The sequence below is a fragment of the Hyla sarda genome, chromosome 10, assembly GCF_029499605.1.
Source record: "Hyla sarda isolate aHylSar1 chromosome 10, aHylSar1.hap1, whole genome shotgun sequence".
NCBI lineage: Eukaryota > Metazoa > Chordata > Amphibia > Anura > Hylidae > Hyla > Hyla sarda.
This window is the reverse complement of record NC_079198.1, coordinates 17,978,388-17,996,520: the sequence shown is the minus strand read 5'-3', so window position 1 is coordinate 17,996,520 and position 18,133 is coordinate 17,978,388. Positions and strand designations below refer to the sequence as shown.

Genomic DNA, 18,133 nt, shown 5'->3' with positions numbered 1-18,133 from the left:
TTGCATAGCAGCAAACAGATATTTGAAGCTGCTGGTGCCTCTGGTGTCCCACGGACATCAAGGTGTAGAGTCCTCCAGAGTCTTGCAACTGTGCATAAACCTTCTATTCGGCCACTACTAACTAATGCTCACAAGCAGTAACGGCTGCATTGGGCAAAAAAATGTTCACTGATGAGTGCCGTGCAACGCTGGATGGTTCAGATGGATAGAGTAGTGGATGGTTGGTGGATGGCCACCCTATTCCATCAAGGGTGCGACATCAGCAAGGCAGTGGTAGAGTCATGTTTTGGGCTGGAATTATGGAAAGAGAGCTGGTCCGCCCCTTTAGGGTCCCTGAAGGTGTAAAGATGACCTCTGCAAAGTATGTGGAGTTTCTGACTGACCACTTTCTTCCTTGGTACAGAAGGAAGAACTAGGCTTTCTGTAATAAAATCATCTTCATGCATGACAATGCACCATCTCATGCTGCAAAAAAAAACCTCTGCATCAATTGCTGCCATGGGTATAAATGGAGAAAAAGTCATGGTGTGGCCTCCATCCTCCCCAGACCTCAATCCTATTGAGAACCTTTGGAGCATGTTCAAGCAAAAAATCTATGAGGGTGGGAGGCAGTTTACACCCAAACAGCAGCTCTGGGAGGCTATTCTCACATCTTACAAACAAAATCAACCAGCAAATGTCCAAAAACTCACAAGTTCAATAGATGCAAGAAATGTGAAGCTGCTATCAAATAAGGGGTCCTATGTTAAAATTTAACGTGATCTGTTAAAATGTTTAAAAAGTTAAAATGTTAAAAATGTGATTGAAATAGCTTTTGATTTCAGTAAATATGCTGCAAACACAACAAATAACGCTTTTCAGTTCTTTACAACCTATAAAGTGTTTTGAAACTTACTGTGTGCAATAATTGGCATCAGTGCGTTGTACGTTAATTATGTTTAAAAAAAAATTCTGTTAATTAGGAGGTTTGTTCAATAAAATTTGAATTGTACTCTTAATGGGGTATTCCGGGCAAAAACATCTTATCCCCTATCCAAAGGATAGGGGATAAGATGTCTTGATCGCGGGGGGGCCCGCTGCTGGGACCCCCTGCGATCTCCCTGCAGCACCCACATTCTATGCGTCACGCCCCCTCCCATAGACATGCATAGAGGGGGCGTGGCGTGACGTCATGTCCCCAGTGACAGATGAGGTTGGGCCCCTTTATGAACACATATGCCCCCAAATGTGTTACTTAGACTGCTCTTATAAATAGGTTTTTTGGTAAATCCATAACACTCAGTGTTTCTACGCAGTTCAGAAGTCTTGACATGGTTAATCACATTAGATTATACTCTGGGGATCACGATTAACCCTTGATGCCTCAGGGAGGTATAGTAAGTAGTGCCAGATGCCTCTTACAATGGAGAGATGGAGGGAGTTAAATTGTGAGATCATAAAAGCTTGGTCGATGAATAACAGAGTTTTGAATTTTATTGCAGAATGAATATGAAACCATGTAAAGTAGCACAAAGAATTAGTATAACCAGCAGATTAAGACTAAGTAAGAATTACCTTGCTGCGGCCTTTATGAGGAACTGAAGAGGAAGCGGTTCTGATCACATGATACCAACTAACAATGGGTTACAGGGGTTGAGGTGAGAGAGGATTAGGGCCTGGTTTACAGTGTTGTTCACAGTGAAATGAAGGACTTGTGGTCCATAGGTTTAAATATCACCAACCAAAAGTATATACCATGTAGCTCCTGATCCCCATACCATTCAAAAATACAGCTGTAGCAAAGGTGTATGCAGCCAACTGCATTGAGTAGTACCTGTAGGTAGTTCCCACCTGTATAGAGGTCCCCTTCATATAGGTAGTTTCTCCCCATCTGTAGGTAGTTCCCACCTGTATATAAGCCCCCACCATATAGGTAGCCCCCCTCCCTGTAGCTAGTTCCCCCTGTGTATAGGTCTCCACCATAAAGGTAGCCCCCCCCCAGGTAGGTAGTTCCCCTGTATATAGGTCTCCACCATATAGGTATTTCCCCCGGTATATAGGTCCCCTTCATATAGGTAGTTTATCCCCTTTGTAGGTAGTTCCCCTGTATATAGGTCCCCACCATATATACTCCCCTCTCCCGAAGTTAGTTCCCATCTGTATATAGGTCCCCCTATAGCTAGCTTCTCCCCCCTGTAGGTACTTTCCATCCATCTGTATATAGGTCCCCACCATATAGGTAGTTTTTCCCCCATGTAGGTAGTCCCCCCTATATTTAGTTTCCTATATATGTAGTTTCTCCCCCTCCTGCCCTCATAGGTAGTTCCCATGTGTATATAGGTCCCCATCATATGAGTAGTTTCTCCTCAAGGTAGTTCCCCCCCTCCCCCCGTGTATAGGTCCCCTCCATATTGATAGCTTACCCCTTCATATAGGTCTCCACCATATGAGTAGTTCCCCCGTACCTGTGTATAGGTCTTCACCATATAGATAGTTCCCCCCCTTCCTGTAGGTAGTTCCTCTCTGTATATAGGTAGTTTTCCCCCTGCAGGTAGTTTCCACCTTTATATAGGTCCCCACCATATGAGTAGTCCCCCCTGTACCTGTGTAAAGGTCTCCACCATATAGAGATAGTTCCCCCCTTCCTGTAGGTTGTTCCTCTCTGTATATAGGTAGTTTTCCCCTTGTAAGTAGTTTCCATCTTTACAGGCTCCCGTGGTGCAGCTACTTTCCTGTCTTTCTCCTCTCTGCAGGCATGGGATGATGACATTATCGCGTGCCAGAGTGCGGAGGAAGACAGGCTCCAGACCTCTAGTGACAGAGGGAGGAGCCAGGCACCTCTGTATTAAGCTAAATGTGTGTCATAATGACCCCCCTATAGCCAAATATAGTGCGACTATAGGTATATTCAATGATATCATATAATAGATATAAACACGGCACTGTGTGTGCGGAAAATTAGCGCAGTCCTCTCTGGGCAACGCTCGCACTGATAGTGCTGTGGTGACAGTGGTGCTCTGGCTAGTAAAAAGCGTTCATGTATATCCAACAAAGTAAGAGACGAAATGATAGCCGGCACTCACCAGTCTTCTTATTCTTCTTTATTATACTCACATATAGGGTGGGTAGGGAACAGACGTGATGGGGTTACATAGGCAACAAAGCTCCGCTTCGTGCAGCAGGTGCACTTCGTCCGGCCACCATGGGTGGCCGGACGAAGTGCACCTGCTGCACGAAACGGAGCTTTGTTGCCTATGTAACCCCATCACGTCTGTTCCCTACCCACCCTATATGTGAGTATAATAAAGAAGAATATAAGAAGACTGGTGAGTGCCGGCTATCATTTCGTCTCTTACTTTGTTAGTTAATCAATGATATGTTTAGAGAAGTAGCTCTGTGCAGGAGATCTAAGCTTGGTCTCACAGTTTGGGGCTTGGTCTCACAGTTTGGGGTAGTAAGGGATGAGCCTCTTTATGATGTCCATGTGACCTAATAGGTTACACTAATATGATAACTACTACTGTATAATCTTGTCCTACCATTGACCCAATGTTTATCAATCCCATTTATATATCTTTTGTTTAAGGTGATCTTAGTGTTCCATTTCTCAGATCTAACCAAACAAAGTTTGGCAATGGCACCAATGTGACCCTCCAGTGTAATGCAGAACACAATCATAATGTGACTTCTTACACTTTCTACCGTGATCAGACTCCTATCTGCTCTGAGCCCAATGTGATCTGCAGGGGATCATCCTTATACTTCACACCAATAACTGAGAAGGACAGTGGATCCTACATCTGCACTATCCAGAACCCTATGAGCAAAAACACCAGCAATGTTTTGAATCTCACAGTTTTATGTAAGTATACGCTCTATGATCTTTAAAATTCATTTTTTTTTCTTATGATACCACAAATTCAGTTTAGTTTATTGGCTACAATTATATTGTATTACATAATATTATTCCTAAATATATGAATTAGTTAAATGGGCACTGTTATTAAAACTAATTTTGCTATTGCACTCCTTATGGTAAATAAAAAATCTTTCTAATCTTTTATATGTTTTATTTGTGTTTAAAAAAGCTGCCACTAGGTGTCTCCCTACTTGTCCAGAACACATTTCCTCCAACTCTTGCACAGACTTTGGACTCCTCCTGGCCTGGCAGAAGTCCAAAATCAGGAAATGCAGTCTGGAGTGCTGAGGGGTGTGTGTGCAGCCTTACCAATCATAGCTCATCTCACACTGAACTACTCTGGGCTGTGTGTAGCAGAGTGAGGAGGAAGTTCTCCCCTGTATGGCTTCAGATGATGTCATACCTGCTGGGGAACGCCCCTTCCCAGTCTGTGAATCTGACTGAGACTGAGCAGAAAATGCAGAGCAATATCAAGGTAGAAAACTAAAAAATAATAAAAATAAAGGCAGGGGGTGGTTTATCATGATGGGGGCAGTGAACTGAGAGGATTATAACATTTAACAAGATCATGACAGGTACTCTTTACTCTTTAAATGTGATTTGCTATTTCAAATATATATTAACTCTACCAAAATGCAGAATTGCTCTATTAATTTTGGTTTTTCTTTGAAAATCTATACATCAGAATAGTTCTAGAACACCATAAAATGTGTTATAAAAGGTTGCATTTATCTGAAAGGTTTACACTAGAGCCTGCGTCGGACAATTTTTAAATCCGGCTCCTGCCCATTCCCGAAACGTGTGTACAATCCCACCCGCTCCCACAAACATTTCGTCACGGCTTTTAGAAATATTACTCCCCCCCCCCCCTTGCCATTTCATTTGCCCCTCCATACCATGTTATCACCCTCTTGTGCCATTTCATCAGCCCCCTGTGGCATTTCAGAGGTTTTGCAGGACTGAGTGGGGCTTTCGTATGTTCTGGGACCGCTCGCTACCACCCCCAACAACCCTGTTATTGCCCCTTCCCACAAGTCTTTTTTTAGTGAATCCTGTGGGACCTCAATCCCGATGCAGGGCTCTAGTTTACACTGCTTGTGTTGTAAAGAAGGCCGGAAGAAAACATAACCAAACATGCCCATACACATTGGACCAAAATTGATAGGTTTATTACCCACAATGCAATGCATTTCGCGGTAACACACCGCTTCCTCCGCATTTCTGAGGAAGTGATGTGTTACCGTGAAACGCGTTGCATTGTGGGTAGTAAAACTGTGTTTATGTTGAATCAGAAGTCTCCCAGTGCCTGCTTGGAGTACTTGGAGTACTGATTATGAATGGCCAGTCTAAATGACAAGTCTGGACTAAATATGTATGGCAGGGTCACAGAAACACTCAATAATCATTTGTTCAACCAACAACCTACTTCGATCTAATGTGTTTGGCTTCCCCAAGAATTCTATGGACAATAACTTGCCAATAGCCTAACTCTTATGGAAAAAAAACTGAAAGGACTGGACTACAACAATACAAGATGCAACAATGACGGCATCATTTGCCTATCAGGATTAGTCATTAACCACAAGCAGCCGAGCAGAAACTATAACACAGGCCAACATCCAGAAATATAAGCGACCTAGAAGAAATATTCAAAAATATTGATGTTTCTTATGAAAACAAAGATCTAGTTATCCATTTGGTTGTATTTTCTGCGGTTCTGTCAAAACGTGAAAGATTGATAAAGGAAGTGGGGCCAGTAGTGTAATGATGGCCTTTGATATTTGGGGTTGAGAATATTATGGACACCAAAAGAAGAAAAAGGAGAACAAACAAAGAGCAGAGACTTGTTTCATGCTCCAGTATTCAAATATGGCAGGTAAGAACTTCTATTCTGTACAAGTAATGCGTTTCTGGGCTGGAATAGCCCTTTCATCATGACGCATGATGAAAGGGCTATTCCAGCCCAGAAACGCGTTGCGTGTATGCAATACATTTTCTTTCCTGCAACATTTGAATACTGGCAGCTCTAATCAAGCCTCTGCTCTTTGTTTGTTCGCCTATTCTAAATATTGCACACCTGGTGATCCAGCATTGGAAGCCGCACCATCCGGTCTCCTGATCTCCACTGATAAGTGCACTGAGCATTGTGCCTTGTGCCTTTATTCTTCACCTTGAAGCAAAAGTCTGGATTAAAGCGGACCTGTCATGAGGATTTTGGTGTATAAACTCTCATTCCCCTCATAACATTTCAGACTGTTGAGACCCAATTAGCTCCTAGCAGGCTATAACTTCCCCTCCCCCTTATTACAATAATGAATTAAATAATAACTGACACAACAACAATTCAACTTTTCCGTGGGTGGGAATCGGCCACAGCTTTATTTATAAAATTACTTATATAAATAACAATTTAACTGTAACAAAGACACCGATTGGCTTCTTGCCAACCCGAGAGGTGCTGCCACACTGTCCTGTGTGGAGGTCTACCCCGGGTTGACCCCGCTTTCACCGTCTTCTTACCGCCAAGCTGTGACTTACAATAAACAGAGATACAAAAAGGGAGGGAGGGAGGGCAAAACTCCGGGTCCTGGGCAGATTGAGGGGGGGGGGGGGGGGGGGGGGGAGGGAGGCACCACAGCTATAAATACCCAGGGGAGGGCCCCTGAAAGCCCGGGAAACTATTAAGCCCCTGATTGGTGCACTCCTTCCCCCCCACCCATGGGACATACCACTATATTTACCCACAAGTTTTACAGGCGGGGGAGGGGGCTAAAAAAAACCTTGCCTGTACATTTCTTAACCCCTTAACTGCTCACCAGTCAGGGGGCAAGCTAGTTATGCACAGATACTTCTCTGTCAGGGGGCAAGCTAGTTATCCACTCGGATACTTCTCTGTTGGCAGATTATCTCATTAAAGAGTACCTGTCATGATCTTGTTAAATTCTATATTCCTCCCAGTTCACTGCCCCATCAGGATAAACCACCCCTGGCCTTTATTTTTATTATTTATTAGTTTTTTACCTTGATATTGCTCCGTATTTTTTGCTCAGTCTCAGTCAGTGCAGACGTGACATCATCTGAAGCCATAGAGGGGAGAACTTCCTCCCTCACTCTGCTACACACAGCCCAGAGCAGTTCAATGTGCGATGAGTTATGATTGGCTAAGGCTGCACTTCAGACTGCATTTCCTGATTTTGTACTTCCAGGCCAGTCTGTGCAAGAGAGGGGGGGGGGGGGGGGGGGGGTTGGGGGTAATGTGCTCTGGACAAGTAGGGAGACACCTAGTGGCAGATTTTTTAAACAAAAATAAAACTTTAGAAAACTTTTTTTTTTTAATTTAAACAAAGTACATTGGAAAGATTTTTTTATTTACCATAAGGAGTGCAATAGCAAAAATTAGTTTTAATGACAGTGTCCATTTAAGAACACAGGGGTCAGGCGGTGGAAATCCTGACAGGTTTCAGTCCACAGTAGGGACCAGAAACGATCTCATCTGTAGGATATTAGATACATATCGTCACTGCAATACCTATTTCATTTAGAGCATTATCATGAAAGTGAAGTCTAGTAAAGTTACATGACAATTTCAGCCTTTTTGTGTACTGACTTCACTGACCTTAAAGGAGTAGTCCAGTGGTGAACCCAGTGGTGAACAACTTATCCCCTATCCTAAGGATAGGGGATAAGTTGCAGATCGCAGGGGGGTCTGACCACTGGGGCCCCCCGCGATCTCCTGTATGGAGCCCCGACAGCCCGCGGAAAGGGGGCGTGTCGACCTCCGCACGAAGCGGCGGCCGACACGCCCCCTCAATACAACTCTATGGCAGAGCCGAAGCGCTGCCTTCGGCAATCTCCGGCTCTGCCATTGAGATGTATTAAGGGGGTGTGTCGGCCGCCGCTTCGTACGGAGGTCGACACCCGCTATCTGGCCTGAGAGAGCCTGGCCCCCGTACAGAGAGATCACAGGGGGCCCCAGTGGTCAGACCCCCCACAATCTCAAACTTATCCCCTATCCTTAGGATAGGGGATAAGTTTTTCACCACTGGACTACCCCTTTAATGGGGGACTCCACTGCTCAGGGTTTGGAACAAACTGTTCCGAACACTGGAGCTGGCGCCTGGAGCTCTTGATGTCATAGCCCCGACCCTCATGGCATCACGTCCCGCCCCCTCAATGCAAGTCTATGGGAGGGGGCGTGACGGCCGTCACGCCCGCTCCCATAGACTTGCATTGAGGGGGCAGTGTGTGAGTCATGAGGGGGCGGAGCTATGACATCAAGAGCTCCCGGCGCCAGCTCCAGCGTTCGGAACTGTTTGTTCCAAACCCTGAGCAGCGGAGTACCCCTTTAAACAATAACATTGTAACTAACATGTCATTTATCAAGGAGATACTGATTATTTTTTGTCCACTAATACTTATTGTTCTTGTTCACAGCTCCAGTCTCGGCAGTGACACTGACCAGTAACTCATCAGGAGATCTCTGGGCAGGACAGGACTCGGTGTCTCTCTATTGCACAGCTCAGGGTTCAGCCATCTCTTTCAGCTGGAGCATGAATGGGAATCCAGTGTCCTCGGACGCTCCATATAACATCACTAAGATTAATTATCCTCCAAAATCTATTTTAACCATCAGCCCTGTCTCCAAAAATGACATAGGACCCTTCACTTGTACAGCATCCAACTTGGAGGATACCAAGGCCAGCAATGAAATCAGCCTCAACATCAACTGTGAGCTCTTTCCTATGGTATAGACAATATGTCAGAAGCACCATATTGGAAAGTAGAGGATAAGATAGATTGGAGGGGGGTTTGCGAAGTTTGGGGATATTAAAGGGGGAATGCAAGTGGAAAATGTTTTTTTCTCATATCAACTGGCTCCAGAAAGTTAAACAGATTTGTAAATTACTTCTATTAAAAAATCTTAATCCTACCAGTACTTATCAGCTGCTGAAGTTGAGTTGTTCTTTTCTGTTTGACAACAGTGCTCTCTGCTGACACCTCTGTCTGTCTCAGGAACTGTAAGCCATTCTTCCTGATGAAGAGGCATTGTGGCCTCGAAACGCGTTGTTGCACGGCTTAATAAAGAAGTATACCTACTCGAAACAGCTTCTGAGGTGGATTGCGCTACTAGCACCGTTTTTTTTCTTGTTCATCCATCCTGTCTCAGGAACTGTCCAGAGTAGGAGCAAATCCCCATAGAAAACCTCTCCTGCTCTGGACAGTTCCTGACACAGACAGAGGTGTCAGCAGAGAGCACTGTGGTCAGACTGAAAAGAACTACACAACTTTCTCTGTAGTGTACAGCAGCTGATAAGTACTGGAAGGTTTAAGATTTTTTAATAGAAGTAATTTACAAATCTGTATAACTTTCTGGCACCAGTTGATTTAAAAAAAAAAAACGTTTTCCATTGGAGTTACCCCTTTAAGTGATTTTAGTTTTGAGGAAAATATCAAATGATATACTTTATAGACGATTTTCAGTGCATTATGCTTTGCAGTGTCATTGGATTAAATGGAGTCCACTTCATTCACTGATACGTTGGCAGCCGATTTTGAGCTTATGGCAACGTATTCAGACCATGGAGGCACAAGTCGTAATGGGAATAAACCCATACATATTTTATTTATTAATTCCCCACTGTATTATTATTTCTACAAAACACACCACATGTGTTGCTACTGCTCTCTCTCTATATATATATATATATATATATATATATATATATAGGGGGGATTTATCACAATCTGTACAGAGGAAACGTTGCTGCGTTGCCCATAGCAACCAATCAGATCGCTTCTTTCAGTTTTGCAGAGGCCTAAAGTTGCTGACTTGCCCATAGCAACCAATCAGATCGCTTCTTTCAGTTTTTCAGAGGCCTAAAGTTGCTGAGTTGCCCATAGCAACCAATCAGATCGCTTCTTTCAGTTTTGCAGAGGCCTAAAGTTGCTGAGTTGCCCATAGCAACCAATCAGATCGCTTCTTTCAGTTTTTCAGAGGCCTAAAGTTGCTGCGTTGCCCATAGCAACCAATCAGATAGCTTCTTTCAGTTTTTCAGAGGCCTAAAGTTGCTGAGTTGCCCATAGCAACCAATCAGATAGCTTCTTTCAGTTTTTCAGAGGCCTAAAGTTGCTGAGTTGCCCATAGCAACCAATCAGATCGTTTCTTTCATTTTTCAGAGGCCTAAAGGCCTCTGAAAAATGAAAGAAGTGATCTGATTGGTTGCTATGGGCAACTCCGCAACGTTTCCTCTGGGCAGGTTTTGATAAATCTCCCCCATAGAGTTTACATTATTTTGTCTTACAGGGTACCCAGAAGGCAATATTCAATGTACGGCCCAAACCACTAGTCAGACTGTCCAGCTCGGCTGCTCCTGGTCTGGAGGAAATCCGGCCGCTAATGTGACCATGATCCATAATGACCTAAATAAAACAAAGCTTGATCTTTTCTACAGAAAAGTGCCTTTATCCAATATTATTGAAGGGTCCAACCTCACCTGTAATGGAAACCACATGGGAAGAACCTCCAGCTGTGTCTTACTATTCTGTAAGTCGAAATTCCTGTTTAAATGGATTATGTCACAATTTGTCATTGCTTTTAGAGCATTTTTTTTGTCTATGTTTTGGCGCAGTTCAGGTGCAGGCAGCATATTTAGCGTCTTTTGATATAGATAGAGATGAGCGAATTTACAGTAAATTCGATTCGTCACGAACTTCTCTGCTCGGCAGTTGATGACTTATCCTGCATAAATGAGTTCAGCTTTCAGGTGCTCCGGTGGGCTGGAAAAGGTGGATACAGTCCTAGGAAAGAGTCTCCTAGGACTGTATCCACCTTTTCCAGCCCACGGGAGCACCTGAAAACTGAACTAATTTATGCAGGATGAGTCATCAACTGCCGAGCCGAGAAGTTCGTGACGAATCGAATTTACTGTAAGTTCACTCATCTCTAGATATAGACAGTTTCACTCTTTTTGCCTACCCGTAGAACTTTATCTTTTTGACCATGCAGTGGTCACATATTTATCATTTGCAACTTTTGTCAAAAGTCACTATTTTGTGCGCAAAGGTCCTTTTTTAGGCGCAAAGCTACACCCCCTACCAGTAGGCATGAGAATCACTTCTACCTTCTGCAAATCAAGACTGTTGAGACCCAATTAGCTCCTAGCAGGCTATAACTACCCCTCCCCCTTATTACAATAATTAATTAAATAATAACTGACACAACAACAATTCAACTTTTTATGGGTGGGGATCGGCCACAGCTTTATTTATAAAATTACTTATATAAATAACAATTTAACTGTAACAAAGACACCGATTGGCTTCTTGCCAACCCGAGAGGTGCTGCCACACAGTCCTGTGTGGAGGTCTACCCCGGGTTGACCCCGCTTTCACCGTCTTCTTACCGCCAAGCTGTGACTTACAATAAACAGAGATACAAAAAGGGAGGGAGGGAGGGCAAAACTCCGGGTCCTGGGCAGATTGAGGGGGGAAGGGAGGCACCACAGCTATAAATACCCAGGGGAGGGCCCCTGAAAGCCCGGGAAACTATTACACCCCTGATTGGTGCACTCCTTCCCCCCCACCCATGGGACATACCACTATAGTTACCAACAAGTTTTTACAGACGGGGGAGGGGGCTAAAAACCTTGCCTGTATATTTCTTAACCCCTTAACTGCTCACCAGTCAGGGGGCAAGCTAGTTATGCACAGCTTGCCCCTCCACCTTTAAAGGAGTACTCCAGAATAGGAAAATTGTCCTTCATACTACCGGCAGTAAAAAACATAAAGAGATACATACCTTCCTTTGCTCCCCCGGTGCCTCCGGTAACCCACTCCAGTCTCCGCCGCAATCCTCTTCCTGGTTGCCGGTGGTCGGCGAGTCATACTGCACTTAGCCAATCACTGGGCGCAGTGAAGTCCCGACTCTGCCGGCGATAGGCTGAGCGGCATTGTGACGTTTTAGGCCCCGGCAGCACTTGCCAACCACCGGCAACTAGGAAGAGGATCTCGGCGGAGACCGGAGTGGGTTACCAGAGGCATCGGGGGGAGCGAAGGAAGGTATGTACCCCTTTATTTTTTTACTTCCGGCAGTATGGAGGACAATTTTCTTATTCCGGAGCACTCCTTTAACCTCTTGGGGACGACAGCGTCCCACTGCCCTTCTATGACGCGCTCAGGAGCTGGGCGCGGGTCATAGCTGGGTGGTCCTGGCGGCTATCTGCCACAAGGACTCATCTCTGTTGCCCGGCTTTAACCCCATAGACACCGCAATCAAATGTGATTGTAGCATCTAAAATGCAAGTAAAAATGTCCAGGCAGCTCTTTGAAAGTAAAGAAAAACACCTAACCTGCCAAATTCAGGACCCGGGAAAGTGTCTACTTCCCTCCCTCACAAGCGTCTAGATAAAGTGTATGTGTTAGAGCTTTTCCCACCACAGCAGAGCTGGGCCAATGTTTCCACTTATGTCCCACATGAAACTTTCTTCCAAGAGATAGCTCAGCTTAGAAAGTATTATCTTATCCACCTACACAAATGGAATATAGTCAGAATAGATAAAGAAAAAGAGGAACCTCTTTTGGACTGTTACCATAAAAAGGAGGTGTACAGTTCATTCCGTGTGTGTCTCTTACGCTCATCTCGTTCTATAGATGATTTGTAATAAGCTGGTTGGCATATTGCAGTTAGTCTTGTTGTCAGCCACCACCCATAAGACTGTTCTAAACAGTAATACATAATATACTTTAGCTTCTTAAAGGGGTACTCCGCTGCACAGCGCTTGGAACAAACTGTTCCGAACGCTGGAGCCAGCACCAAGAGCTCGTGGTGTCATAGCCCCACCCCCTCATGATGTCACACCCCGCCCCCTCAATGCAAGTCTATGGGAGGGGGCGTGACAGCCGTCACGCCCCCTCCCATGGACTTGCATTGAGGGGACGGGGCGTGACATCATGAGGGGGCGGGGCTATGACACCACGAGCTTTCGGCGCTGGCTCCTTTAAAGGAGTACTGCAGTGAAAAATAACTTACCCCCTATCCAAAGTATAAGGGATAAGTTATAGAGCACGGAGGGTCCAACTGCTGGGACCCCCCGAGATCTCCTGAACGGGCCCCCAGCAGTCTGCCAGAATCGGCCGTTCCGACCCCTGAAGGAAGCCGTGGCTGACACGTCCCCTCCATGTATCTCTATGGGATACATGGAGGGGGCGTGCCGGCCGCCGCTTCGTGCCAGGGCCCCATTCAGGAGATCGTGGAGGGTCCCAGCTGTCAGACCCCCCATGACCTATAACTTATGCCCTATCCTTTGGATAGGGGATAAGTTATATTTCACTACAGAACTCCTTTAAGGTAGTTGTGTGTAGAGTATGGGGTAGAGTTTCTCCTTTTTAAACCTGCAATGCTACCTGGGCAATGCTCTCCAAAGAAGGAAAGGGTGGCTCTTTAGTCCTACCTAGTGAAAGTTGCTATCCGTATGTTTATGTCTAACCTACAGACAATGAGATAAGTATTAAACGCGTCACTATTTTTCTCACTAAATATATTTCCAGAGATGCTATTAACATGAAATTGTAACCAGATGTTAGTAACAAGTAATCCATACATACAAAGAAACCAAATCAATAAGCTCATCAGTCAAGTTATGTGTAATAATGTGAAATGAAATGAAAGTCATGAACTCATGAAGGAAGGTAGGTGCAAAAAGGCATGGAAAGCCAAGACAATGATCCAAAACACACAGCCAATGGAACAAATGTTTTCAAATCAACTGGTGCCAGAAAGTTAAAAAGATTTGTAAATTACTTCTATTTACAAATCTTAACCCTTCCAGTACTTATCAGCTGCTGTATGCACCAGAGGAAGTTATGTGGTTCTTTCTAGTCTGACCACAGTGCTATCTGATGACACCTCTGTCCATGTCAGGAACTGTCCAGAGCAGAAGCAAATCTCCCTAGCAAACCTCTTCTGCTATGAATAGTTCCTGACATGAACAGAGGTGGCAGCAGAGAGCACTGTAGTCAGACTGAAAAACTACTCAACTTCTTCCGTAGCATACAGCATCTGATAAGTACTTGAAGGATTAAGATTTTTAAAAGGGTTATCCAGGAATAGAAAAACAGAGCTAATTTCTTTCAAAAACAGCTCAACATCTGTCCCCAGTTTGTGTGTGGTTTTACAACTTGGCCCCATTCACTTCAATAGAACTGAGCTGCAGAACCACACCCAACCTGGAGACAGACGGGGAGAGATTTTTTAAAGTAAATTAGCTCTGTTTTTCTATTCCTGGACACCCCTTTAACTTTCTGATTTGAATTTTTTTTTTCGCACAGGAGTACCCTTTTAAATTCCATTGAAAATCTAAGAAAGAATTGAAGATCCTGATTCAAAGAATAGACCCACAGACCCTTTAAGATTTGAAGACTGTGGAAGAATAGGCCAAAATCCCACCAGTGCAATACATGTGACTAGATTCTCCATACAGAAGTCATCTTAAAGCTGTCAGGCGTGTTCAATACTTTTTTTCCTGTGTCTTGGCTTTCCATGCCTTTTTGCCCCTGTCATTTTGACACATAACTTAATTTCTGAGCTTATTTGTTTGGTTCTTTGTATGGTTTACTTGGGTTGTTACCAACATATGATGAACATTTTATGTCAATAGCATCTTTGGAAATCTATTTAGGGAGAAGAATAGAGAAGATGGGTTCTCTTCTTTTTAGAGGAGTTTCTAGTTTGGCAAATAATCCCTAAACATGTTTCAATGTTGTCTTTTTGGTTGGACATTCACCTACAGGGTAGCTACTTACCTTGTCGGTGACACCAGAAAGTTATCTTTTGTTCTTTTGGAGAACTAATTGCATTCATTTAAGGCAGCCGAAATGATTGGGAGTTGATTTACAGACAGGTGAAATAGAGCCCAATATTTCATGCCTCAGCAGTACCTGTCATTAAGGGGAATGCATCATGAGAAAATTACCTATTGTTTAAATCAAGTTTTTAATGTTAAACATATTTTTTTGAGAATTTTAGATTTATTTATTAGTTTATTTTCTTTCAAGTTTTCTATTTTACTATCTTTATTATAAAATAATCCTGAAATACAGTATTGCAGTATTCGTTTTGGCCACTAGGTCTAAAACTAAGATGAGACTTCCTGTTCTGTCTGTGATATGGTAGAGGCTGCTGGAAAGTGATCAGTATAGCATTACAGTGAGAGGTGACACCAGTAAATAAAAGACAATAGCGGCTCAGCCTCCCCTACCTCTGTAGAATGACCTCTGCATGAGTCACAGAACATGCTCACAAACCTTCCCCATAGAAAGAATAGGTTCTGGAAATGTTCATTGTGTCTATGTCCATGGGGCTTGCTGTAAAGCATCTCTCTAAATGTTGTTAAGAAGGCTTATGCAAGATGGCTAAATCTAAATGAAAAAAATAAAATCGGAACATAGAAACAGATTTAAAAAAAGGAAAAAAAAAAAACATGTTTAATCAGAACAAAAAAATCACTTTAAAGGTGTTATCACACCAAAATTTTAATATATAGTATTAAGCAAAAAATACGTTTTTATGTTAAATAACTTTGTGGGTAGTGATAGTGCTCCATAGTTTTTCTTCTGTGTCCCAATACCTGCATCTGCCAGTAACAGGCAGAGATGGACACACATCCCCTCAATGCAAGTCTATGGGAGGGGGCATGACGGCTGTCACGCCCCCTCCCATAGACTTACATTGAGGGGGCGTGTGTGATGTCATGATGGGGCGGGGCTATGACATCACAAGCTCCCGGCGCCATCTCCAGCGTTTGGAACAGTTTGTTCCAAACGCTTAGCAGCGGAGTACCCATTTAACAATAAAGATTTAGCTTTAAATGGAGGGTTAATGGGATATCTCCATGCATTCCTTTATGCTCTGCTAAATATGTCCCAGTCTACACAGTAAGGCTGACAGGTGAGCTGGAGAAAACTGAAAATGTTAGCTTATATCACATTGGCCAGTGCCTCAAATACTATAATAAATTGTAATAACACATAGGTCTTGTTTGTTTTTGTCCCACAGTTCCTATTTCTCAACAAAGGCTGAAAGATGAAGTCATAGCTGGAATTATATTGGGGATATTAGTTGGACTTGTCATCATTGGTGTCACTGTATATTTCGTCTTCAGGCGAGAGCAAAGTATGTGGAATCCATTTGTTCTTTTTTTATAAATGTCCAAATATGTCTTCAATACTGTATGCATTGTTAATAACACCCTAGACAGTGCTACAATGAGAACTCCATAGCTGTAATGTAATGACCTGCTTTGATCCCATCTCCACCAGCTTTTCATGTACCACCAGTATTCCAACCAGTTTCTGGTTCATACAGTCTAAGGTGATTCCTGTGTCTTCACCATTTGTAGGTTCAGATGATCTTGGCTGCTAGGGTCCCAGGTTGCAGGTGCAGGGCCCTCTGAAGAAGTATGGGTGCAGGTAGGAGGGGCGAAACCTGCACAAGTATCCCCTATTGGGATAAAGAGCAAGTAAAATCTACTAGCTAGGTCAGTAAGGAGAAAGGCATGTCAGGGTCAAAATCATACATAGCCTAGGTCAAAATCTGGAAGGTAACATTATTATCAGAGTCAGGTACCAGAGAAAGGTCAAAAGCCAAGTCAGGGCCAAGCCTGGAGGGAACATCAATACCGAAATCAAGAGGAGAAACCAGGTGTTCAGGAGGCCAGACAGCAGATCCAGGAACACTGTAACACGATGCATTAAAGGGGTACTCCGGTGCCTAGACATCTTATCCCCACACTCCGCCCCTCAATGCAAGCCTACGGGAGGGGGCGTGATAGCTATCACGCCCCCTCCCGTAGGCTTGCATTGAGGGGCGGAGCCTGACATCAAACGGGGGCGGAGGCGTGACATCACATGCCGCCGGTACTGCGGTCGACCGTAATCAGTCTCGGAGCGAACACGCTCCGGGGACTGATTACAAACGGGGTGCCGCATGCATGATCCCGGGGGTCCCCAGCGGGGGGGACTCCCACGATCATGCATCTTATCCCCTATCCTTTGGATAGGGGATAAGATGTCTAGGCACCGGAGTACCCCTTTAAAAATATTTAGATATCAACTGTCTCCAGAAAGTTAAACAGATTTGTAAATTACTTCTATTAAAAAAATCTTAATCCTTCCAATAAATATCAGCTGCTGAAGATGAGTTGTTCTTTTCTGTCTGACAACAGTGCTCTCTGCTGACATCTCTGCTTGTCTCGGGAACTGCACAGAATGGAAGAGGTTTGCTATGGGGATTTGCTTCTACTCTGGACAGTTCCCGAGACAGGTGTCATCAGAGAGCACTTAGACAGAAAAGAACAACTCAACTTCAGCAACTCATAAGTACTGAAAGGATAAAGATTTTTTTTAATAGAAGTAATTTACTAATTTGTTTAACTTTCTGGCACCAGTTGATTTAAAAAAAAAAAAAGTTTTCCACAGGAGTACCCCTTTAACTACTAGTCTATATTTTTTATCTTTGCTAAGACCTTACTTTATTTACATACTGTTAGCACAAAGTTGAATGTATATTTTATAAGTTTATTTTTTTACCCTATAACTTTTTTCCTCATATTTTCCAGTAAAGCCTAAAATGTTAATAAATGATCACAACGATTCGTCTTCATCATCTCACATCTATGAGAATACTCTACCAATGGCAAGGGTAAGACAATAAACATGGCTGTGAATGTACTGTAAATACTCGAGTATATACGGAATGTAGAAGGAAGGGAATTACATTGTAACTTCCTTTGTATCATAACTGGGAAATGAAATCCAAACCACAACAAATGTAAATATGGACAAGAAATAAAGTATTTTATTTGTATTTTTACCATTATAGACTGACATGATGCCGTCTTCAAAACAAGATCCCATTTATGAGGTAAGATATAACAAATACATGACACAGGGTGAGGAATGTCAGATGTGAGATCTACACAGAAAATTGGGCACCTGACATGATATGAACTTTTAGGACACACCTACTCTCTGAGTCACATGACAGTTTTTTCTTGTACAAAGTTATTTAAATGCTTTCAGGAGTGATTCCTGCTTTCCTGTTATAGAGAATGCCTGCGAGCCCTTCATTCCTGCACACTCATAGAGAAAGCCTGTAAGTCCTCCGCCCCTGCACACTCATAGCAGGGGCGGATCCAGAGTCTAGTCTCGGGAGGGCACTATCAGAGTATCGTGTGGGGT

At 43.6% G+C, this 18,133-nt stretch overlaps 1 protein-coding gene across 1 annotated transcript in view; it reads left to right on the top strand.

Annotated features, from left to right (window-relative positions):
• Positions 1-18,133, top strand: part of LOC130294324 (carcinoembryonic antigen-related cell adhesion molecule 1-like) — a 59,619-nt gene that overhangs the window by 8,291 nt on the left and 33,195 nt on the right. The window contains exons 4-9 of the mRNA XM_056543943.1: positions 3,566-3,841; positions 8,333-8,626; positions 10,203-10,442; positions 15,951-16,067; positions 17,512-17,594; positions 17,775-17,816. Of these exons, the coding sequence (XP_056399918.1) occupies positions 3,566-3,841; positions 8,333-8,626; positions 10,203-10,442; positions 15,951-16,067; positions 17,512-17,594; positions 17,775-17,816 (1,052 nt within the window). The remainder of the gene's footprint in view (positions 1-3,565; positions 3,842-8,332; positions 8,627-10,202; positions 10,443-15,950; positions 16,068-17,511; positions 17,595-17,774; positions 17,817-18,133) is intronic.